General features: G+C 45.3%; 1 protein-coding gene across 2 annotated transcripts in view; it reads right to left on the reverse strand.

The window, feature by feature from the left end:
• Positions 1–2,188, reverse strand: part of LOC146172109 (uncharacterized) — a 224,921-nt gene extending 222,733 nt beyond the window's left edge. For both annotated transcript variants that reach the window (XR_014702432.1, XM_084585729.1), the window contains exon 1: positions 2,074–2,188. Coding sequence is in view for 1 of the 2 variants with exons in the window: in XM_084585729.1 (XP_084441855.1) it covers positions 2,074–2,144 (71 nt within the window). In the remaining variant the exon portion in view is untranslated. The remainder of the gene's footprint in view (positions 1–2,073) is intronic.
• Between the last annotated feature and the right edge of the window lie 24,169 nt (positions 2,189–26,357).

The raw sequence follows: 26,357 nt of genomic DNA on the forward strand, positions 1-26,357 counted from the left end.
GCTAACCAGCAAACAAAATGCACAATAACTAAAGATCTCTCATGTGCTCTTTTGCATCAATTACAGCAACTGAGGTAATGATTCTTCCCACATTTCCGGAAGTAGAATTGCACCTAAAATGATTATGAGGAAACCGAGCACATCACATCAACAATTACGGGTCATTAGAATTACAAGCCGACACATCTTATAGCATTTGATTTTACTGGTGTGCAAAAAAACACTGGAAGAACAATGTCTACCTGTTCTAAATGCAAAATCACTTCTCCTGTAGAGCCTTGCATGGGTGTTTCTTATATGAACTGAAGTTACAGGCAATTTTCAAAGATAAGAACTGCAGGCATACAGAGTAAAGAACCTTAAATCTCCTCACCTGTAAAAGAGCTCTATGCACGTTACACTGCGCTAGAAAAACAGCTACTTTTTAAATTTAGGCACATCTCAACAGAAAGGTTCTTCAGAAGATCACTCTTAGGCAAGTCTGCGTTCACATCTCCACTGTATGAATTTTGAAAACAAAGAAACAGATAAGGTGTTTAGCTCCAGTCCTCGTGACTTCAATACTTTTCTTGAGATGCCCGTATGTGGCATTCATATATACAGCGAGGTTGACTTCAGACATGGTAGTTGTGCAAAAGAACACACACAAGACTGGGTACAGGATGAGTGCGAGCACGACAAATTTTCCCTCCCTGTCGGCATTCATCAGATGTAGGTCTTACTTCCTGAAGAAATGAACCACAGCTACCATTCGTGTTGCATCCTTGGAAAAGAAGCCTTGACAACAGGTCTCGACAGAGCATCTATGCCTTAATGGCCCCTCTGCTGGTTTTCGATATCTATTTTTGTAGGCACTTTTTGATTCACCTCCTTGACTCAAGAAGGCACAAATGTGAAAAAAAAAAATAAAAAAAATTCCAAGTTTATGCTTCAGAACTACTGCTCCTGTGGTTTATTTGTGTCAGGTTGCCTTGACACAGTTGTTATTGTACTAATGTTACAAAACACTTTTATTCTCCAACCATGCTCTAAACTGCATTTCTGCACTTAAAAAAAAAAGCATTGGGCTTCTAAGTGCTTTCAGGCAAAAGACTTATTTGCGCCCCCCTTTCTGTACAAAGGTTCTTAAAGGAAATTCACAGTCTTTCTGCGAAGCAAAATTTCTCTTCACCAGCGCACAAAACACTACATGCAAGAAATTAAGCAGAGCAGCGAGCCAGGAGAACACTGGTTTATCTGTCTACTGCATGCAGACATGAAGAAAGCACTAGGCAATAATATGCAATTCAGAAGCATCAAATATTAAACTAAGCATGATGCAAGGGAGTTATGGCAACCCAGAATACATGTGTGCTCAGAATGTGTTGTTGATTTGCATGCAGTGAGATGGATACAAAGGTATCTGGCTCACGTTCGGACAATAATTTTTTTTTGTTCTTGCAATGCAAACATGTTTGCATCTGTTTCAATGCAAAGCTAGCTTGAACAGTTTTGCGCATATGTAATAACGTTTTTCAGTCACTGCGACTCGCCGCGACGAAGTGGATCACTTGAAACACGCGGGCCAGCCGCACATACACGAAGAAATATTTGGAACATTGAACGGATTACACTCTTAACCCCTAAACTTGTCATCATTCCAAACTGGCACGTGCCTCCAAGAAAGAACAAACGCCCGCCAGTTTATGCAATGGAATTAGACCTAATTAAGCTAATCACCGCTGCAGTTTGGCAGAACAGCAGACGACAGTCATGAAGATGCACGCGATCGGGCCACACAAGTCTGATCATGCATTCAGCAAATCGTCGAAGTGTCCAGAACAGCATCATGTTATAGAAAGATATTCATGGCTGAAAACCGTACCACATGAATGAACATAGCCATCAACAGTAAAGCGACCTGTGCTGCATAAGCGCGAACTGGGCCGAGTGCTTCGACCGACTATCGGCAGCCACGAGACGTACCCGACATAGCGCCAGCATGCGAACGCGATGGTGTGCGGGAATGTAGGTAGTCATCAGGAAAAAACCAAAAAAAACAAAAAAACAACGCTAGACCGTAAGACAACTTACGTAACAACGAATTCATTACAGCACGCAGCTTGCGGGAAGCAACAACTCATGACTTGCACAACTGCCGTCATTTTCGTTGTGACACGTAGATGGAATGCGCAAACGTGCACACATAGCGCAGCACGTAGTCAAGGGTTCGACGAAAGTTCGTCTGGTCAGGCATGGTAGTTGAGTAAAAAGATTAATTTATTCACAATCATTACGTCACCAGCTTCGCCTTTAAATTTCCATTCCCTCGCCTTGTCCGCCTCATTGTGATCAAGGAACCCGTAGGGGTTCCGAAACGTCTTCTTTTTTCATATTGACTTGGTCAGTGACTGAAACTCTTTTTACTCAAATAGCGCAGCACCTTTCGCGCGCAAGGTGCACGCGCAACACGCTGAGGAATGCCTGAGGTAACCGTCCTTGGAACAATGCGTATGACGTAATGATCACGGCAACAAAACGACAAGCAAGAAAACAGTCACCACCACTGCAAGACGCAAGACATATGCTGTAAACGCTGGTTTTGGTTTCGAAGGCAGCCAGACCATGGCCATACAGCAGATTGCCAACGTTGGGTGACACAAATTTCACAGCATCCTACACACGCCGTACTGAATAATAATCACGGAGGAAACTTCCTTCCTCCATGATAATGATCCTACACCGGGGTGCGAAAGATACTGTAGTAGAGATTCATGGACATTCCGTTTCCAGCCCAAATGAAAGCAGAACGTCATCGTCGCCATCACGCGACGTCAGTTCCTTCGTTCTCGGTTGCCGTGGCAACAGCTAGGTGTTCCAAAATGCATATGGCGTCACGCATGTTCGTCGTCTGCCTCGGACTGGAGGAATGGGGTTCATTTGGCGTCGGCGTACCAGCAACGATGAACGACACGCACACGATGCACAACGCAGCAAACAGCGTGCTTGCAGCTGTTGATGGGTATCACAAGGTGAGTATGTTACTAAAGCGCGTGCTTTTCGGCTCTAACCAAGTTCTTGTGTAAGCGAGATTTGAGAAATGCCAGTCTCTTACGCTGACAACATAAATACATGTGGGAATAACCAACTATAGTGTGCGTTAGGACCTTTCTAAATCAATAACTCTGGTGGCAAACATTGCCCCGTTTCTGGGCCAGCCGCTGTCAAGGGTTTATCGCTCGATCGGCGTTGTCGCGGCGTTGTAAACAAGGCTGCTGGGATATAATGCGGGATGAACATGCAATTTCGAGAAATGCACAGAACTTTGAGGCGCAGTTGTTTCAGCCTTTCGTGACGCGACTATGTGTGCAACGGAATACTGCTGCGACACTGGCGCCTCATTTAATTCATATGTGCGTTCCAAATTGTGGATCAGCTGCAGTGCATTGTTGCGGAGAGTTCTATGGAGAACGCGGAAGCGTTTACCGCAAATAATGTCATTTAAAGACAGCGACTGGAAATGACTGTGCTCTGTATTAATTGTACCACTGCTTGATAGTAGCACTGAAGTAAATATGTATAGCGCAAAAACAATACTGCTATAACAATTCATTTATTTCACCATATATATGATAGGAGCTCCTGAGTAAAAATCTTGTATGGAACTCAAAATGGTGCATTGCAGATAATGACTGCATGTGTTGTGCGCATGTTAATTGGGCTAAATGATCGCTGTTAACTGGGGCACTGATGTTGGTTAGAAGTTTCCGAAACGGTTTCTTGTATGGAAGCCCTCCAATGAATGCAGTAATTCATCCTAAATTACATTGTGCCTTGCTCAGAACAGCTGTTACAGTCCATGAGATGGTAATGGTGTTGGTGACAAGACTGATCAGCCTGCTCAAGAAAACGGTGTGACACCAATGACAACAGTGACTCATTCTATTTTAGTGCTTTTAGGCATTGTACATTCCCCATTGTTCTGAACCCCAAGGCATGCTGCTAAGCTTGTTGCATAGGGCACTCAGCTACTATAGGGCAGGGAACCTGGGTTTGATCCTGGCCAAATGCAGTGCGAACCTTTATGTATGATATTAGTGCACATGAAAGAACCTCAGTTGGTTGAAATTATTCGGAGCACTTCACTGCGGCGTGTCCCTCATAGCTTGGGTCGCTAAGGGCAATAACTAAGCCCCATAATCGGGCCAACTCGTTGCCAGCTTTATGGGTATCTCACCGGAAGGTCTACTGTGGACACCTTCAGTAGGGAGATTACTAGTACTATACTATACTATACCCAGTACTATACTAGTACTATACACATACAGCAGAGCCTCACTTATAAATTTTGAAGAAAATACTCATGAAAGGCCCCTATCAGAAAACAAATGAGTAAAGCTTATGTACTGTGGAAATCCTACTATACATCATCATTTTGCTAGCATGTTAGCACTCATGGGACAAGAATGCGCAGCTGGTAGTTACAAGTTGTCGAATATTATATAACATTGGTATCGTTGCTGTAAAATTTGATCAGGCAGGAAGGCAAGTGCAGCTATACATTGTGCCTCATCACATTTTTATATCAGGTACTTTTTTGTTATATGGTGTACAGCTCCAGCAGTGCAGGCCAGAGCAGGTGGAAACACACTGATCGAGTGTTTTATTCAGTCAGGTTTCACCGAAGGGGACATTTTGGAAAAGGGTGCAAGTTAGAGAATTTGTGGGCCCTGCTCTGCCACACTATCAATGTGTGTGGCTGCTCAAGTTAGTGATGAAGCATACTGAACCAAGAGTGCAGGACAAATCGCAAAGGTAGGAAGACTGCTATCAACAAAGTGCATATGTTTCTGGAGCATGATTAAATGCATATGAAATGAGCAAACACAAAAATAAAACAAAATCAAGACCAAGAGTGCAACAGAGACCTGTCTTTTATGTATCAAGATGGGCAATGTTCTGGTAAAAGAAAGGAATTGAAGGTTTGGTAATGCAAGATGCCCTTTGCATTGCCCTCAACAGCGACCTGTTTCAACAATGTGATGTACGCTGAGGTACTACTTCAATTCATGGACATTAAAAATTTCCTGGGTATGCATTATTACATATGAAGACTGAGGTGGTATCATGTATTAACAAGTGTTTGGTTTCTTTGTTGTGCCACGAGATTGATTATCTTTATTCATGATTGGCAAGTGTCTGTGTTTTACTCTCGGTATTCATCAGTTTTTTTTTTTTTTTGTGAATTTCTTCTTTGCTATGCATTTAGTGTGCTCACATGGTAAATGGCTTTGGTTAGTATCATTTGGCACCAGGTGCATTGCCTCAGATGCTTTGGCTAAGCGAGTGACTTTGTTTAGCCTTCCTTACTTGCCTAACCTTGACCGGCTGACAAGCAGGAATGTGTGCAGAACTGTTGACATGTCAGGATTGGCTGCGTGTTATTCTCTCGACTTGTTTTATTTTCGTCTGTGTTGTGTGCCCATTGCAACGGTAGTCTTTAGCATGAGCAGTATTTCCGATGCAGTATTACTGATGTTCACAGTGCTTAGCCAGAATTTAAAGCATACAGGAAAGTGAAGGAAGAAAGCTGTCCATCAGCAGTGCGGTAGATGCATCTCATGTCCTTATCAACAATCTGATACTGTTCATCAAGGGCTTGCAAAAAAGTCTTATGGAAGTCTTGAAAGCTGCAATATTATTGTAAAGTGGTGTGAAATTGTAAAAGGCTTAAATGTAAAAAAAGGCTCACTGGCCCTTTATGATGGGATGCCCTGGCATATCCAGTTTTGCATATCTTCTGTTGGTGTGCAGTACTAGACTTCATTTCATTAAATACCCTAAAAGAGATAGTAAAATTATGGGACATTAAACCCTACAAACCCGATAGTTAAATTAAAAAATACATATCCACAGCTTCAGGAAAGCTTTTACATCTGCAACGAAGTGATGTGAGCAAGTGATTAGAGCAACATTTTCACCGAAGGGGACATTTTGGAAAGGGGTGCAAGTTAGAGAATTTGTGGGCCCTGCTCTGCCACACTATCAATGTGTGCGGCTGCTCAAGTTAGTGATGAAGCATACTGAACCAAGAGTGCAGGACAAATCGCAAAGGTAGGAAGACTGCTATCAACAAAGTGCATATGTTTCTGGAGCATGATTATATGTATATGAAATGAGCAAACACAAAAATAAAACAAAATCAAGACCAAGAGTGCAACAGAGACCTGTCTTTTATGTATCAAGCTGGGCAATGTTCTGGTAAAAGAAAGGAATTGAAGGTTTGGTAATGCAAGATGCCCTTTGCATTGCCCTCAACAGCGACCTGTTTCAACAATGTGATGTACGCTGAGGTACTACTTCAATTCATGGACATGAAAAATTTCCTGGGTATGCATTATTACATATGAAGACTGAGGTGGTATCATGTATTAACAAATGTTTGGTTTCTTTGTTGTTCCACGAGATTATCTTTATTCATGATTGGCAAGTGTCTGTGTTTTACTCTCGGTATTCATCAGATTTTTTTTTTTTTTGTGAATTTCCTCTTTGCTATGCATTTAGTGTGCTCACATGGTAAATGGCTTTGGTTAGTATCATTTGGCACCAGGTGCTTTGCCTCAGATGCTTTGGCTAAGCGAGTGACTTATTTAGCCTTCCTTACTTGCCTAACCTTGACCGGCTGACCAGCAGGAATGTGTGCAGAATTGTTGACATGTCAGGATTGGCTGCGTGTTATTCTCTCGACTTGTTTTATTTTCGTCTGTGTTGTGTGCCCATTGCAACGGTAGTCTTTAGCATGAGCAGGATTTCCGATGCAGTATTACTGTAGTTCACAGTGCTTAGCCAGAATTTAAAGCATACAGGAAAGTGAAGGAAGAAAGCTATCCATCAGCAGTGCGGTCGATGCAGCTCATGTCCTTATCGACAATTTGATACTGTTCATCAAGGGCTTGCAAAAAAGTCTTATGGAAGTCTTGAAAGCTGCAATATTATTGTAAAGTGGTGTGAAATTGTAAAAGGCTTAAATGTAAAAAAAGGCTCACTGGCCCTTTATGATGGGATGCCCTGGCATATCCAGTTTTGCATATCTTCTGTTGGTGTGCAGTACTAGACTTCATTTCATTAAATACCCTAAAAGAGATAGTAAAATTATGGGACATTAAACCCTACAAACCCGATAGTTAAATTAAAAAATACATATCCACAGCTTCAGGAAAGCTTTTACATCTGCAACGAAGTGATGTGAACAAGTGATTAGAGCAACATTGTCTGGAATGCCGTTCCAGAGTGCATACAGATATTGCACAATGTTGGTGAGGAGCATGTCTGGAACCTTACTTTCCTAAGGATGTTTGGCTTTTGCTGTTTGCTTATAGCAAACCCGCAAGCAGCCCGTGGTGACGCGGTGATCCAGGCTGAAGATTGGCCTGCGGGCGCAGCGAACAGTTCTTCGCATCACTATCAGGAGCCCCGGACTTTCGCGGGAGCGGCAGGCAAGGACGTTGACGAGTGGTTGACCCACTACCAACGGGTGAGCCGCTACAATCGATGGGATGCCGCCGCTAAGCTCGCAAACGTGGTGTTCTTCCTAACCCATACCGCTCTTGTTTGGTTTGAAAACCACGAAGACTCTCTTACGACCTGGGACCGTTTCGTTACTGAATTGCGGCAGTGCTTCGGTGACTGTCTTGCACGAAGGAAGCGAGCTGAACACACGCTTACGCACAGAGCTCAGCTACCTGGGGAAACATGCACAACTTACATAGAGGAGGTCCTGAAGCTATGTAAAACTGCAAGCGCTAATATGACCGAGGAAGATAAAGTAGGACATCTTCTGAAGGGCATCGCAGATGATGTTTATAATTTTCTAATTGCCAAAGGTGACCTGAACGCCGTCTGTGATGTCATTCGGCATGTTCGCACATTCGAGACATTGAAGACTCGTCGCATAACGCCAAAATTTGGGCGGCTCGCCAACGTTCCATCTGTGGCGAGCATTGAAGACAACTTCATGGACTAGTCGTCGACGATCCGGCAAATAGTTCGTGAGGAACTGCAGCGATTTGAGCCCCCTGTACGGTCTCCATCATCTTTGCCCTCTGACGTTGTCGGCTCTCGAGGGCCTCCCTCCTTGCTCCCGTCGATGCCTGTTGTGAATTCTATCAATACGGCACAGGCAGACGCTTACTCCAACAGCCCGACGCCAAGGTTCGATAGCCCTGGTCACCCGCCTCGCTACGACTCGCGCCCGACTAACTTCTTGTCGCCCTATGATCAGCACTATGAGTACCATCCTCAACCACCACCTGCTCGCTATTTCCGGCGTCCAACCTGAAGACCTGAAGATGAGTTTCGCTACCCAATGCACCCTGTCTCCTCGGAGCCCTCCAGGGAACAAGTTTTTCGTCGCACAGCCCCCGTGTGCCGACGCTGCGGCATTGAGGGGCACATAGCTCGATACTGCCGCAGCCGCCCACTCACCCGTTACGATCGGCCCGTCCAAAATGCTCCGCCACATAACCGTTTCTACGACTCTAATTGGCAATGGCCCCCATCTTCGTATGAATATCCCCAGACCAATGGACCGCGCAACAACTCTCCTGCTTCCGAACGAAGTGTCTCACCACCACCTGCCTCTTCTGCGCGCCGCTTTCCGTCACCACGGCCACGAAGGCGGTCGGCATCGCCTTTGCCGGAAAACTAGTCAGCGTGGCTGCTGGAGGTCAGGCCGCTGGAGACTGTGCGCTGCCTGAAGAAATTCCTCCATCTGTTGTTATGTTAAAGAACACGGTCTATGTGCTTGTGGATGGTGTGGCGACAATGGCTTTAGTGGATACCGGGGCAACCATTTCAATAATGAGTTTATCGTTTAAGAAGCGGTTAGGACGCAAAGTTATGTTTGTTTGGGACAGAAATGTGAATTTTCATGGCGCGGGTGGTGAGGTGTTGTGTCCCCTGGGAATGTGTAGTGCTTCGGTGTCCCTGGGTGGAACGGTATTCGCAGCGGAGTTTGCAGTGCTTTCGCGATGCACGCATGACATAATTCTAGGCATTGACTTTTTGAGAATGTGTGGCGCTACGGTCGACTGCCGCTCTGGAGAACTCTGCGTTGATGGTTCCCTTCCTTCTGGACTCTTAGAGAAGCCGCCCGTCCGTGAGGATGTGTTCTGTGTAACAGAGGATACCAATGTGCCAGCCTTGTCTATGGTGTGCGTCCCAGTTTTGTGCCCCAGCCGTGCTTCCGACACCTTCGACGCTACAGTGGCACCGCTTCATTCTAACTGTGCAAAGAAATACATTCTGGTTCCTCATTGCCTACTGTCGGTGGTCAAGGGCTGCTCACGGCTGTGGGCCATTAATTGTTCTTCGCAACCAGTAGTTTTGCCTGTGAATATGAAGATTGCGACCTGTAGCCAAGACGACGCCCCGTCGGTGGCTTTGGTTACTGATGCACCTGGCGAAAGTGCTGCCGCTCCAGCCTCTGACTCGCAACTACATCGGATGATCAGCCGCTCTCTAACCAGGGACCAGCATGACGCTTTGGAGGCCTTACTGGTCAAGTATTCTTCCATATTTGATTTTTCCGAGCCTAGCGGCTCACGGTGCATTCCCGTGACACGTACCCGGCATCGCATTGACACAGGCTACTCACACCCAATTCGACAGAAGCCGTACAGAGTGTCACCAACAGAACGCCAGGTCATCAGTGAGCAGGTTCGGGATATGCTGGAAAAGGGTGTTATTCAAGAGTCATGAAGTCCCTGGGCCGCCCCTGTAATTCTGGTGAAGAAGAAAGATGGTACATTTCGCTTTTGCGTCGACTATCGCCGTCTGAATGCTGCAACAAAGAAGGATGTGTATCCCCTTCCGCGGATCGATGACGCCATAGATTGTCTGTTCTCGGCATCATATTTTTCATCTGTCGATCTGAGATCGGGATATTGGCAGATCCCTATGCACCCTGACGACAAGGAAAAAACGGCATTTATCACACCCGACGGCCTGTTTGAATTTAATGTAATGCCTTTCGGGCTCTGCAATGCTCCTGCAACTTTCGAGAGATTTATGGACTCTATCGTACGGGGACTAAAATGGCAAATATGCATGTGCTACCTCGATGATGTCGTCATTTTTGGCCGGACATTCGAAGAGCACAACGAACGCCTCGCTCTCGTGCTTGACTGCTTCAACAACGCCGGTCTAGTACTTAATTCGAAGAAGTGTCGCTTCGGTGAGCGCCAGATTTTGGTACTAGGACACCTCGTCGATCGTGAAGGCGTCAGACCTGACCCTCAAAAGACTGCGGCCGTTGCATCGTTTCCAACACCTCAGAACGTGAAGGAACTCCGAAGTTTCCTAGGACTGTGCTCATATTTCCGCCGCTTCATTCCCCGTTTTGCTGACATTGCTAACCCGCTTACGTGCCTTCTCCACAAAGACGCTCCCTTCGAGTAGACATCCGAGTGTGACTCTTCTTTTTGCCAGCTCAAGTTTTTACTAACGTCACATCCGATTCTCCGGCATTTCAACCCTTCTGCTCCAACGGAACTGCACACGGACGCCAGTGGTGTTGGCATTGGTGCTGTGCTGATTCAGCGTTACGGCGACAAGGAACATGTTATTGCTTACGCCAGTCCTTCCTTAAGCAAACCTGAACGCAATTACACAATCACTGAGCAAGAATGCCTCGCGGTAGTTTTCGCCGTTCAGCGATTTCGCTGTTATCTATACGGGCGGCCCTTCACAGTGGTCACTGATCATCATTCCCTGTGCTGGCTGATAAACCTCCGTGACCCATCTGGCCGTCTTGCACGGTGGGCAATTCATTTACAAGAGTTTGATTATACAGTTTCGTACAAGAGTGGATGCCGGCACGCTGACGCGTACTGTCTCTCACGTTTACCGCTTCCCACAACGGAATGTGACGCCGACAATTTTGATCATTACATCGCTGCGGTTTTACCTCCAATCCCCGATACCCGTACATTCCGCACTGAGCAGAGGAAAGATGAGAATCTCCAACCATTCTTTACCGCTGCAAGGGACCCTACAGCTTCCACTCCCTATTGTATACGGAGTGGTCTTTTGTACAAAAAGGACTATTCTCCCACTGGTCTCCGCTACCTTCTGGTGGTGCCCGTCAGCCTACGCTCCTCTGTTTTGCGCGTTATGCACGACGACCCCACTTCGGGACACCTGGGATCTGCGCGGACGCTCTATCGCATCCAAGAACGTTTCTACTGGCCCCGGATGCGTGAAACCACTGAGAAGTATGTGGCTAGCTGTGCTCAATGTGCGAGTCACAAACGCCCCGCCGGCACTCTTCCTGGTCTTCTTCATCCGGTGACGCCTCCAAGATCCCCTTTTGAGAAAGTCGGGGTAGACCTCTTGGGACCTTTTCCCAAGTCTCATTCTTGCAACCGCTGGATCGTCATCTGCACTGATTACCACACTCGTTACTGTGAGACGGCAGCCCTTCCATCGGCTACTGCACACCAAGTCTCCCTCTTCCTGCTGCGCTTTGTTATACTGCGCCATGGGCCTCCCCGAGTGTTGATCAGCGACCGAGGGCGTCAGTTCACCGCTGATGTTGTCGAAGAACTCCTTCGTTTGTGCCAAACGCATTTCCGACATTCTACCCCGTATCATCTGCAAACAAATGGGTTGACCGAGCGAACCAACCGGACACTCACCAACATGCTTTCAATGTACGTCGCCGCCGACCACAAGGACTGGGACACTGTGCTACCATTTATAACATACGCATACAACACCGCCCAACAGGAAACAACAAGTTACAGTCCATTCTTTCTCCTCTATGCCCGGTCTCCTCGACACATCCTCGACACCATCCTCCCGTTCTCCACAGATGACGAACCTGAGATTGCTGAGATCCTGTGCCGGGCTGAAGAAGCCCGCCGGATAGCCCGCCTGAGAACTCTCGCCTCACAAAAGCGCTCGAAATCCCGCTACGACGACCACCATCGCCACGTCACCTACCTCCCTGGAGATATGGTCTGGCTTTGGCGTCCACTAAGGAAGCGTGGATTAAGTCAGAAACTGCTCGCGCATTATATTGGTCCCTATGTTATCCTCGAGGCAATTAGTGACCTCACCTATCGGATTGCGCGCCTTACAAAAAGTGGCCGACGTTCTTCACGAACTGAGCTTGCCCACGTCGCGCGTCTGAAACCCTGTCATCCTCGTGCTGACGATTGACTCGCCCGGAGGGCTTCGCCTGCGACGGGGGAAGTGTTACGGACTTGTTCTCAAACAGAGCACGGAGGAAGAAAGAAGGAAGAGGAAGAAGAAGTGTGCGCGCCCGTTCGACCTTTGTCTGGTGGCACTTGTGTCGTTCCCGCTAGCCGTGTGTACCTAGCGTACTGAACCGACTAGAACGTCTCCGTCGCGACGCTAAGGGCGTAACAATATAAACAAGATGGAGATAACACCCAAATATATCTAGACTTCCAGATTTGTTATAAGGTGGAAGGTGGAACAAGTCCTCCCGACTTGTTGCTGTCGGCTGAAGAAATCTAGTCATAGGGCACTTGCCCTCCAGTGCCAGCTCATGGTAGGTGCTAACACTGAGCTGTTAAGGAAAAAGCTGCCAAAGGCTCAACAGCTTGATATCTCAGAACACGCCTCGGTAGCCTGCCCAGTAGCTGCATGCTTAGAGGTCAGCTGGTACCAGGTAGCTTACATTACTGGTGGATTTGGGCATATGGTACGCTGTAACTTCACTCTGAAGCATGCTTTATTTAGAGATTTCAGGCACGCAATGAAGCAGATGCTCGAGACCTTACTTTATGGGATAATTCTCTATGGTGTACATATGTCTCGATCAGCAGTTGATCTTGAAAATACGTGCTACTAGTTATGTGTCACAAATTCAACCAGTTGTACGCGTGTGAAACATTAGGCTTATATCTTTCAATGTTCTGACTGTTGCCTTGCAATAATTGATGATGAATCCTGTATGGTACATACTATGGAGTCATTATCAATTATTACATGATTAGTACGTATCTATACTAATAATGTTTTGAATGACGGCGCCTCAACCTTGCAAACATAGCCTGAATTGGTGTGTCTCTAGGAATCTCTTGTATCTCTAGCTCTAGGAAGAGCTAGAGCACAGGACCTCCTTTGCTTGTTCTAATTGCTCTGTTTCCTTTGCATACAGTATATGCATATTACGTAAATGGCATATTTGTTGGGGCATGGTAATCATGTATAATTAGACAACTTGTCTGATTATCCACACCTGAGAATGGCCTTTTTTTTGCAACAAATTTAAATTCTTAGAATCACAAACCACTGGTTAAAAATACACTATTTTTGCTAAGCGTCTTTCACAGGTGTCACACATCTCACACATGTATTGCAGTTTGACTGCTTGCTCATCATTCAACCAAAAAGAGTGGAATAAGTCTTGCATATAAGTTATGATCTCGCTGCACACATACCTGAATATTGTTTCAGTAAATTTGAGAGCATGCCATTTCCTTTATGTCATTTTGTGAACTGCAAATTTCTTGTCTGTTCGCTGTGGCAGTTTCTGGCCGTGAATCGACGCGGTGAATCTAGATGAGGCTGTATAATTGGCTTCATGGTAGCAAGGCTCTTCCATGTGGTGTATTATAGCTGGAATTGGCAAAAAGATAACACGTAGCTCGTGGCAAGAATTTTCGTCACGAGTGCACGGAGGTTCGGCAGCAGTAGCAGGCGGATGGATGGATGGATGGATTATAGGAGCGTCCCCTTTGAAACCGGGTGGTAGCAGTAGCTATCATGCTCATTTTTCTCCCTATATCTTAATTATTGATTTAGATTGGTTAACTTAACCATCATTTTATTTATTACATTTTTTTTCTACATTACTAATATTATGTCACTGCTCTGCTTTTAAACCACCAATCTTCCAGATTCACCCAGCCACTGGTATCTCTAAACCCCAGAGCTTCAGGAACAGTAACTGCGCATGCATCAATTTCCGGATGTATATCATTACATTCGAGTATAATATGGTCAATTGTTTCAATGAAGTTACCACATACAGCACATGCGTCATCTTCATTGTTAAATTTCTTTTTTTAGCTGCGTGTTCGAAGGCACCCAGATCTAGCTTTAATAAGTAGGCACTGCCTCTTGAGTTATCAAAAAAAGCTTCCTTCCTGATCTGCATTTTCTACTTTCGGGATAATTCCACACTGTTTCTTTTCCATTGAATTTATCCAGTTTTTACCTGCTGTGTTTTTCACCTGTTGCTTAATGCTCTTTATTTCTCAGTCCTTGTGACTAGCATACTTACTAGTTATACAGTTGAATCCCGCTATAACGAAATTCACGGTGCACGAAAAAAAATTCGTTCTCGCGGAACTTCGTTATCGCAAAAATTTGACGTGAAACGCAGAAAGAATTGCCCAAGCAGCAGCAAAGGCGTTTAATGCCAAAAATCTGTAAGCTTGGTTTGCTTACGCTTCACGGCGAGCAACGCCGTCACGCGATTTTCGCACTCGGTCAGCAAACCCATTGCAACATCGTCGTCTCGGACAGCAACGAAATTCCTGATGACATCAAAAGCGTCCATCACCTGTACGGCGGTTGCCGCAGCCGGCGCTTCCTGTACGTCGTCGTCTTCATCGGAAGAGTCCTTATCATTCCGGGCAGCTTTTATGATCTGCTCATCACTCACATCTTCGTGAACAACAACACAAGCGTCAGCGCCGATGTATTCGTCGAGCTCGAGATTAGGCGGCACGGTTCCTATTTCTCCCAGCGTTTTCCAGGCGGCCGCGATCCCCGGAGCCGGTGACGCCTCTTCGTCGTCGTCTGTAACGCCTGGTGTTAGGCCAGCAGAGTGTACGGGTCGACCTTCGGCAAATCCGGCGTGCCTGAAACAGTTCACAATTACTGAGCGCCCCAGTGTGCTCCAGGCAGCAGACATAATCTGCAGTGCCACGTACAAGTCCACCTTCGTGTCTCGGCTGGTTTCAGTGTTAAAAAGCAGCCGCTGAATTAACCTCCCGCGGTAAGCGCGCTTCAGGCTAAGAATCACGCCCTGATCGAGAGGCTGTAAGACAGACGTGCAATTGGGAGGGAAAAACCTCAGCTCCGTGTTAGTGAGCTTGACTTCGTCGGAGTGATGCGCTGAACAATTGTCCAAAAGCAAGCAAACTTTACGGCCCTGCCGCTTCATGTCGCGGTCGAATGCCATCATCCACTCGGTGAAAATAGCGCGGGTCATCCATGACTTGTTGTTCGCCTTGTACTGCACAGGTAGGCTACGAGTTCCCTTAAAACAGCGCGGCTTGGCACTTTTGCCTATGACTAACGGTGGACGCTTGTCCGAGCCATCCATGTTTGTGCAAAGCAGCACTGTGATGCGTTTTTTGCTGTGTTTGCCGCCGTGACAGCGCTGCCCCTTGAAGTCGAGCGTCCTAGCCGGCAACATCTCGTAGAACAGCCCGGTCTCGTCGGCGTTGTAAATGTCTGCAGGCGCGAAGTTGCTTAAAATTCCGGCCATGTTACTCGCCTTCCAAGCAGCTGCTCCGTCCACGTCTGCTGACATTGACTCGCCGCACAACACTTTTCCAACGATATTATGGCGGGCCTTGAAACGGTTTAGCCAGCCAATGCTGGCTTTAAAATCATCAATGCCAAGTAGGCATGCATAGTTCAAGGCTTTCTGCTGGACGATGCTTCCGGACAGGGGGACGTTGCTGGCTCGTGCTTCCACAAACCACGCATGCACTGCTTTGTCCAACTCTTCATGGAGGGGCCGCGTCACCTTTCTGTGCTTCGGGGATGTGCCTGAAGCAAGTGCCATTCTCACGCTGTCCTTATTGCCTAGAATCGTTGACAGCGAACTTGCAGGAATTCCGAAGTCTTCAGCAATTGCCGCTTTCTTCCTTCCGCTTTCTGCTTGGGCGATTATTTGAGCTTTTTGCTCAAGGGAAAGAGTTTTGCGTTTTTTCACTTGCGTTGCCATCGTGTCCTGCGGATGAAAACTCGTCGTTGTCGAAGAGAAAGGCAGCGAGTGAACAACGCGACCACGACACAAAGCCAAAATGGCGGAACTGCAATCACGTGATTTCATGCTTAATGTGGCTTTGGATTTGACTTGGACTTCTCGCCAATAAAACTAGTTTCGGTTTCGATTTTGAACGCGAAAATTTCGTTGAAGCGGAAACGCTCTGCAAAAATGGTTCGTTGTGCAGAAAAATTTAGGCCATTAATTCTTATAGGATACTCGCGGGGAATAAAAAATTATTCGTTGTCGCGGAAATTTCGTTGTGGCGGTATTCGTTGTGGCGGGATTCAACTGTAATGTGAAATCACCTAATGAAGCACTCAACATTTACACTGCTCCAGTATTAATGTTTTGATTGTGTGGCTTCATGCTTTCTTTTTTCTTTTTATCTTTCTGCAGGTCATTCCCTCAGACATGTTTCAGCAGATTGTCATCTTGGTTTCCCGTGGCTGTTTGAGAGTACCGGTTGGGTTCAGTGACTGTGGAGTCCCTTTCCACAGGTAACTGTAGCGAGCCCAAGTGCAGTAAATAACATTTTAATGCAGTAGCATCATAGGCCCTGTTATACAGAAAATCTGGTATTGGCATTGTTAGTTAAAAATCACGGGCATGGCTCCGGCTGGTGGTAGTTTGCCGGTGACATGGTTGTGCACTGATTAGTGTTGCCTTTCTATTGCCGTAGATTGTGCTAATGTCGTTCGTTCGCTCTTATTGTTGGCTGGGGACGTCGAGTTGAACCCAGGCCTCGACAAAGTGCTCAAAGAGCTGAGAACATTGTCAGCCGGTCAATCTCAGCTGATTAGCGAGGTGCAGGGTCTGCGAAACCAGCTGACATCTACGGAATTAACAATCTCCGACCTAAGCAAGAGACTAGCTGATCTTGAAAAACACCATTAAGAATTTCTAGCCCTACACACTTGACGTAGACACGATAAACACGAACAAAAGTCAGCTAACTAGTCAAATCTCTGATTTGGAAGCCCGCATTGACGATGCCGAAAATCGTTCGCACCATAACAATTTAATCTTATATAACCTCACAGACGACAATCCATCTGAAACGCATGCGCAATCTGAAGAAATAGTCCTCCGCCACTGCAATGACACACTTCAATTAACAATCGACCCGAAAGACATCGAGCGTGCTCACCGTCTTGGACGTCACTCAACCGGTCTTTAAAGCCCAATAATAGTTAAATTTGCCTTCTTTAAAACGAAGGAATCACTCCTCTCTAAAGGCACTATGCTAAAGGGGACTGACTACAGCATCGGGGAAGATTTTTCATGCCCTGTCCGTACAGCACGCAAACATCTCATTGCGTTCGCTCGGAGCACAACTAAAGCTTTCTCACTATGATACAAAACACTGCATATTGGTTCTAAACATTACACTTTTGATGAAGCAGCACAGACAGTAAAAGAAATTTTGTAGCAATCGACTCGTAAACGTGCAGCTAATAGTTCTTGCAGTATTCCTCGAGGTAAACTTCCAGTTCATTTTTTTTTCCATAATCTACACAAACATTCGCAGTTATCTCCCCAAGCGTGAACATATTTCAAATCTTGTTTCCTCGTCCGCAAGCAGCATACTCATACTAACTGACTCATGGCTAACAAAAGAAATCAGTGATTTAGAAGTTTTGGCTGACTTGCCCAATTTTAATGTTTTTCGGAAAGATAGCAAAAATTCCAGAGGCGGAGGCGTTCTTATCGCTACTAACCAACAGTTACCGTGTTCTATCATTAACATCAATTCTGAGCTTGAAATATTGTGGGTTATCTGCCGTTCCACTCCTCAAATAATCATACTAGGTGTTTGCTATCGACCCCTTAACAACAACCCAAACTTCGCGTGCAGCCTTAGCGATTGCTTAGATCAACTGAACACTAAATACCCTAACGCGAGCACCCTTCTCTTTGGTGGTTTCAACTACCCCATGATTAACTGGCCAAACATGACATCAGGCAGCGCAGAATCAAAGGATTTCATTGATGTTTGTTTAAATTTTAACCTCAGCCAATTAATAACAAAACCGACATGCGTTACGAGCAAATGTTCTAACACTCTGGACCTGTTCTAACAGACACGTGCTATCACCCTGAAAGTTTATCAACCCTTACCTACCTCTGCGAAATTAGCGACCACAGTCTTGCATGCCATTTTCATACTTGTCCCAGAGTCGTGCCAAAATTATCATAAGACGATTCGCTTGTACGACAGAGGTAATTATGAAGCCATCAATAACCAACTTCAGACATTTTTTCCTATCTTTGAAACAGGCTTCCGCGACCGATCCGTTGAAGAAAACTGGCTGACTTTCAGAACTAAAATTACAGAACTAGCGACCGAATTTATTCCCAGCATAACGTTTCGTGCTAACCAAAATAAGCCATGGTTTACTGAATCTTTAAACACGCTTGAAAATAGGAAAAAGCGCATATTCCGTGCAGCTAAACGCAACCTAACGTATGAGCGTGGAACAAGTATTATGCAGCCGAGGATGCGTATTTGAAATCTATCCGCAGCGCTAAATGCACATTTTTTTGGGACAGACCTGCCGAGAATAATAATCAAGAACCCACGAAAATTCTGGCAAATACTAAGCCCTCAACAGACACGTGCTATCACCCTTACTAATACACGAGGGCAAGAGGCCAGCTACGTTGATTGTGCAAATATATTTAACTCTGCGTTCTTATCCATTTTCACTAAAGAAACTGATGTGTGACTATCTGCCGCAGCTGCTTATCCGATATCCCCAATGACGTCAACCACATTTTTTGCACATGGGATCGCTTGTATTATCGAAAACATCAAGTTGTCATCCTCAGCGGGCACTGATGAAATCACTTCCAAACTCTTAAAAAATACTCTGCATGTCTGCGCATCTTGCCTTTCACTACTTTTCACGCAATCACTTGACACAGGTAACATGCCCAGTGATTGGAAAATGGGAAAGGTCATTCCAGTCTACAAATCAGGTAACAAAGAATCCCCCCTTAACTACCGCCCCATTTCTTTAACTAGTGTACCATGAAAAATCATGGAACATATTATTTATTCTCACATAATGAAATTTCTTGACTTGAACAATTTTTTTCATCCTTCACAGCACGGCTTTCGCAAGGGATTCTCTTGCGAAACGCAATCAGCCATTTTCGTTCATGATCTGCATATGAATCTCGATTCTAACATTCAAACTGACTCAATATTTCTAGACTTCACTAAAGCTTTCGACAAAGTGCCTCACAAACGCTTGATACTAAAACTTGCGCAGTTAAATTTACACCATAATGTACTAGAATGGATAAAGGAATTTTTAGCACACCGCAGGCAGTTTGTCTATGTTAATAACCAGTCTTCCGATTCTCTTCCAGTAACATCAGGCGTCCCACAAGGGTCTGTGCTTGGCCCCCTATTGTTTTTGATATACATAAACGACTTACCCACGCATATCACTTCTAAAATCTGCATGTTTGCCGATGACTGCGTCGTCTACTGCACGCTTACTAACACATCTGATCAATTAGCTCTTCAAAACGACTTAAGCTGTGTACAAGACTGGTGCAGCCAATGGCTCATGGAACTTAATCCAACTAAATGCAAGCACGTGTCGTTTCACCGCAAATGTAACCCCATTATTTTCCCCTACTTAATCTCAGGCGTCCGAGTAGAACTAACCAAATCTTATAAATACCTAGACAAAGCTCTGTGTGAAGATCTAACCTGGAATGCGCATATCACCAACATCTTATCGTCAGCTAATAGATCTCTTGGTTTCTTAAGACGGCACTTGCGCCATGCACCACCAGACTTAAAACTTCTTGCATACAAGTCACTAATACGAACAAAACTTAAATATGCATCCTCCATCTGGAGTCCAAACCAAATCTATCTGATAACTTCACTTGAATCCCTTCAGAATCGAGCCGCTACATTAATTCATTCCTGCTATTCATACAATACCAGTATTTCATCTTTAAAAGCTAAGTCTGGTCTAACAAATCTTGCATGTCGTCGTCGAATCGCCAGTATGTGTTTGTTTCATAAGTTTCTTTCCAGCTCACTTCGAATTCCGCCCTACATCAACCCACCGGCACGTATTTCACCCCGCATTGGTCACCGCCTGCAAGTTGCGCGTCCACAATCTCATACTACATTTGCGGCGTCATTCTTTCCTCGCTCAGCCGTAGACTGGAATGGCCTTCCACACAACATTGCTGGAATCACCTGCCCATCCACATTTTGTGATTGTATAACTGCCATATTCAACCAATAATATGTTTACTTTATATATAATCTTCATGCCTGTACCACCCCTTATGTTTATTTTGTATATAATCTTCATACATGTACCCACCCCTTATGTAATACCCCCAACCGGGGTTCTTTAAGGTAATAAAGTGATGTGATGTGATGGTTGTTGGGTTCTGCGACGTTTTAGGTGACATGACACGGCTGAATTGGCAGGTGCTGCCAACTCGCTTTTGCCTTTGAGGTCGGAGGAACTAGTTTTTCAAGTTCCTTTGATCCAAAGTTATGCACGCACCCCCCTTGGACCACACTGGCATGCTCGTATGGCTTTTTTAAAATGGGGACGTATGTCTACTTCGGGTGATCTGTCAAATGATGGCATACCTTCCAACCCTTCCGGTTTGCACAGAAGACTTTCGATGACACGATCATTACTTTAAATCTTCCGACAAGTGGTTTCTGCCTGCTGAAGAAGGCTGTGTCGGTTTGGACTCATGGCGACGTCCTTGCAGGCAACAATTTCAACGGCAGCTAGCAGCGGTGTGCAACTAAAGGGCGGCCTCTTAGCACACTTGGCGAGGAAGGGTTATTTCTGCAGCTTTGCCCAAACATGACGCCATCTGATCCTCCTATATTGTGCTCGGCCACGTGTCCCATGTTACTGAGCTGCGCTATGCCCGTCGATGGCATGATAGCTCTTCATTCGAAACCATCACGACCACCAACAGTCGCGGACAGAATTGCATATGAAGGGGCTATTAATGGTGTCACTTTAAACTAAAAGGGTGCGTCGATGACACCGAGAGAAAACTGCAACGGCGCCTCGCCGATCAGTTTGCGTCGACCAGCTGCGGAGGTGTAGCGAGATCACTTGGTGGCGGCGTGCAGAGGTTTCTAGGACTCACCTTTCATGCATGCTGTTGCTGCTTGTGTTTTGATTAGCACTCATTGGACACTGCGTCCTGAACGTGCTGCCCCCCACCCCACCTTAGCGCAAATAAAAGATCTTCCAATTTTTGATCTCGCCAAGTTGGCAGATATGCGATGGGATATTTTGCAACTCTGTGCTTATGAGTGTGCATGGGATAATAGGTGCTCAAATAAGACTATTGATTAGGCAAGTAGCAGAGGGAATGGATGCGAACGAATAAGAGGAGCTGGCAAATGGGAGCCATTAATTATTAATGCTGTCGCGTCATACCTTCAAAGGCCAAGCTGGAGGCCCCCCTCCCCCTTTGTTTTGTCAGAGTTGAGATTTGGGGTCGAATGAGGCATACAAAAGCAGCTGCGTGTTCATTTGCATGATAGCCACCGATCGACTGCTTAATTCAATTTCTACTAGCAAGCAATTAGTTTATGTTTTATTTGGCAGAAAGTTCTCAATTCCATGCTTATTTTGTAGTGACATGAATCATTGAAACAAGAAAGAATGATAGCTCGAAATTTGGTGTCAACACTTGCTGAAATTAAAATTAATAACATGAACGCCTATGCAAGGAAACGACCTGTATAGTTAAAGGGGTCGTGAAACGAAAATGTAGCTGCCCAGTTGCAATTTTCCTTGCTTCGGTAAACATTAGGCATGGCGATTCCAAAATATCTCGTTGAAATATTGCTTCTGCATTTAATAATACCATTCTGAAATCACAGCATTTTTGCGTTCCTGAAGCGACCATGCGACCCTGTAGGCCGGAATTAGAAGTACTCGCCTACGTCATGTTTAGCCGTTTGGAAACGCAGATATTAATCATTATTTTCCATAAGATAATAGGTTCCTGTTAAAGTTAGCAAATAAAAAATAGTATATCAATTATTCGCTCACGAAAACGCATTTCTTCAACAATCTGTACCCGGGCAGTCTCTCGTTGCTGTCACGTGACGCGCGGTCGGCGGAGGAAGACGGGTGGTGTCTGCTTCTCGCTGCGCACTGGAACAGAGCGAGAGGTGACACTCGAGTTCATTTGCGGTAACGACGACTAACCTCGCTCTGCCGGGTACTCCAAATGACCATGGTTCCAATCTTATTTGTTGTTGTTTTCTTTTTTTTTTTGTGAACATTCATGATGGAGCACAACAACGTCTTGAGCAGTCTCATACCACCGGTACAACTTGGTTGTGCGGCCGCTGCTGTAATTTTTTTTCTTTATTCTTGGCGTCTTTAAAGGTACGATGTAAATACGGTTTCAGGTCGAAGAAATCGACAAGTGTGTTCAACCCGAGTGGTGGGTGGAGTGTTTCAGGAGCGGGCGCCGCGGCGCGTACTCGTATATATTGCTCGCCTCCGCGCTGCATCGTTGAGAATAGCGTGTCGAGCTTTGCTTCCTTTATTTCGGCTCGATGACCTGAACTATGGCACTACACGGAAAGCGGGAAACAGGAAAAAAAGGTTGGTACAATGTACTTGGGTGGCCCTTTCACCCAACGCGTTGTCGCAGCTTTGCTCCTCCACCTTCCCGGCGCCTCTTCCGTAACCTTTCTCAAAAAAGAAAAAAAAAAAAGCATACTTCCTACAATTTCTACAGTGCTCAGACTTTGCCTCTTTTTCCTGACAACGTTAGGTTCTGGGTTTAGGCGTGTTGTGCGGGTTTGAGTGCTCGCTATGTCAACCGTGTGCGTCGCGAGATTGCAGCACAAACTGATTCCGAGTGGAAGTAACGTACGCTTTCACAAGTTTTGGCACACCGATTGGGTTCATGTGCTCATACTACTTTCTACTGGAATTCCGAAATGAACCTCGGCGTCATTCGAAGCCTCGGCATGGAAATGAAGAAAGCTCACCTCAAACGATGCGTCGTACCGACGCAAAACCGCAGGCCCAGTGCTTTGAAAAAAAAAAAGTGTAGGCTGTCTGAGGTAAGTTCGCGTGATAAAAGTAGTAAAAGTAGTTGCGATTTGTAGCCATACAGATATGCCTATTTGAGAACTACTCGAATTGCAGAAGCGGGCAGTTCTATTTGATTGTTTCCCGTCGGACTGCCCTCATAGCAATAATATATGCGCATTTTGAATTTTTTTTCATTTTGAACGATACTGTGAAGCCAGCACAACTGGTGCCCCTACCAGCATACCATACCACCCAGAACAGGCCCCTTGGTTCCACTTTGAACACATACTTTCCACAGCACTCATCTAGTCCCATAGAATCTGATGCCTTAGACTCCAAAGAGGAGGATCTTTTTGAGCAGAGCTCAGAATCCTTCACATCATTTAAAAAGACATTTCTAGGGTAAAAATTGTTCACCTCAAAAGCTCAGACGCCCCATGCCCTTGCATTACGATGGTGTGATTACCAGATCAACCATCCAGGAGAAATGCACTCATGCAAATGATTGGAAAGGCGGATAGGTTGGCTGAAAAGTTTAATATTTGACCTGCTACTCTACAGGCAAAGAGGCGCCATTAAATAACAAAGAGGGTCGTGACTCGATTAAAATATATACAGGAATAGTAACTTGCACCACAGTCACGAGTCAAGTCCTATGTCATGCAAGAAGCAGCAGAAAGCCTGCACTGCCTGTAGAGCTTTCCATTTCTGGCCAACCGGCCAATAAGTCCTCTGAGAGAGGCTTGTTGCTAAAACACTTCAAAGAAGTAACTCGAGTTATTGTATTGCACGCATATACTGGGACACACCACTTACACATTTCACAGTCTCCATAATGTCACATGTGGAACATTCTGGGCAGTCCGCCTGTCCAATTAAGTATAAATATTTGTGTGTGAAACCACATTTAAGTGCAGTCTATGGAGAAAGCATGCATAATAGAATATAATTGGCAAGTGTACATGGATCCACTAAAGCACTATCTTGTGGCCTTGAGCACAAGCAGATATAAGGAACTCAGTGACGTGTAGTGCCAAAGGCTGGTAACGATGTGGTGTTGAAAACTTCCAAAAATTTGTAATGCAGGCTTTCAAACTGTGAATGCACACCACTTCTGAAGTGGTTTCCCACAGATGTGGAAAGCCTCTTACCAAGGGGCCACAAGCTCAGCAGCGGTTTGTGGAGAATTATGCCCTAAAAAAAAAGCGAGTCGTGTTCTGAGCGGGCATCACCACAGTTGTAGGCGACGCTTGTGGTGATACAGATCTGTGTATACATGGATATAGTTCTAATATTATCACCAGATGTATGTCAGATTAAGTTGCTTGAATCTACTAATTGGTACCATGGATTTCTTCAGTATCCCGAGAACATGCAAACGCACCAAAGGTTGAGTCATTACACACAGAGGTTGGGTGGGGCGATATGGAAAGTCGTAGCGTGATAGCATTTGTGATTAATGGCAGCGGAGTGCACGTGAAAAACTGCTGTTCAGCTGCTCGTCATCAGTGGTTGGCAACGGTGTTGTGCAAGTAGTCGTAAATACACACAAAGTGGTTTGTGTGACAATTATGTAGATATTGGGCAGGCACGTGACATTCTGAAGTAACAGCGCAAAACATGGATGGGAGCACAAGACGAAAAGACGACACAATGTCTCATCGTCTTCTCACCTTGTGCTCCCGTCCACATTTTGCGCTGTTACCTCAGGATGGAAAACCAACAACCCAACCTGCTATTCTGGCTAACATGCCATTGTTTGAGGTGCATTGCGGCAGCCAAGGTTTATCCCAAGCACCTGCACTTCTATGTACATGTTAAAGGGTACTGGGAGTGGTGCTCATATGGGTGCGCACCATTTTGCTGGCTCGGGCGATCAGATTCCAAGCGGGCTAGCACACACAGCCCAAAGCACATGTAGCAGAAGTTTGGACTGTCGAACCGAGAAGTCTTCAGTTCAATTCCTTTCCTTATATTTTTCATTTTGTATGAGTATCGTATAGTCTGTGCTTGTGTGATTAAATTGCGAAGGTGTACATATCACCTGCTCTCCTGACCAACCTCACTCTGCATAAGTATTCACCAAGCAGTTTTCGTTCCATCAAAAGGCTTTCACAATATTCAACACGAGCAGCTACTCAGACAGCATCAGTGTAGCATTCTTGGAGCTTCGCAAATCTGTTGTTACATTGTTTACTAGCAAAACATGCACAGTATGTAGATATGTGCACTAGGACGCATAAGATGCAGTGACAATGTGGGCTGCCCTTACGTCTACAGCTGCCCTTTAATCCTGTTGCATTCTAGCCTGCAGTGAATTCAGCAGCAAAAGATTTCACAATTAAACCATCCCAACTTTATATTTCCAGATTTGACCCCAGCACCGATGAAGTTCATTACCAGCATTTTGGTGGCATATTCAACCAGCAGGCCAATTAACTCAGTGTCATGCAGGTTCTAGTGCAGATGTTTCCATGCAAACTATGGGTATGATCATCAACAAAGGAGGCTTTACTATACATACCTTTTCAGCACGCTATTTTATGACTGGTTAATGTCTGGGACATTTCAAAGGATAAGGCACATATTGTATGCATGTCTACTTAATTGCAGATTGTTCGCTTGCTTCTGAGTGAGACTGCAAAATGCTACTAACAGTGGCCACCTTTCAAAGCAGCTTTTGCAGAAAACCGTTCGATTTTTCTATTCCCCATGAGCCACTATTTTTCGAGGCCATGTAAAGGTGAACGTGGCAACTAGAAAATCTAGGTTTGTCAGTGCCACAAGGACCACCACTTTGTAGTACATTTGGGCATTCTCTAATGTTGCTAAATGAGTGTTAAAGAGAGACATGTTGCTTTCAAAATAATTTATTGGTTGGCCGCAGGTTCATCAGTGCATTCAAAATTTTTAGGCTAGAAGGCAGTTGACCTAGAGCAAGACATCTTTTATTCATGGTTCTTCGCTGTCTTCCTTTCTCCTAAATATTTTCTCCTTCCTTATATTTTCTTAAATAATGGTCAGCTTTAAAGGAGAATGATCTCTTGTCTGCCGCTCTCCTTACTGCTGCAGAACAAATATTCACGACCGACGTCGTGATCAAAAGTTGCTGTGTCAGTTGCGAGACTATATACTCTTTCAGCCGATTGATATTGTTCTGAATGTAACATATTCGGAACTTAGTGAATAGTTCATTGCATTGCACAGCTGCAATTCAGCTCTGAGCAAATGTTTGCTTTTTAACCTTAATCTGTGAAGCG

This window comes from Amblyomma maculatum, unplaced genomic scaffold (genome assembly GCF_055883805.1).
Source record: "Amblyomma maculatum isolate TAMU_Amacu unplaced genomic scaffold, ASM5588380v1 scaffold_13, whole genome shotgun sequence".
Lineage (NCBI taxonomy): Eukaryota > Metazoa > Arthropoda > Arachnida > Ixodida > Ixodidae > Amblyomma > Amblyomma maculatum.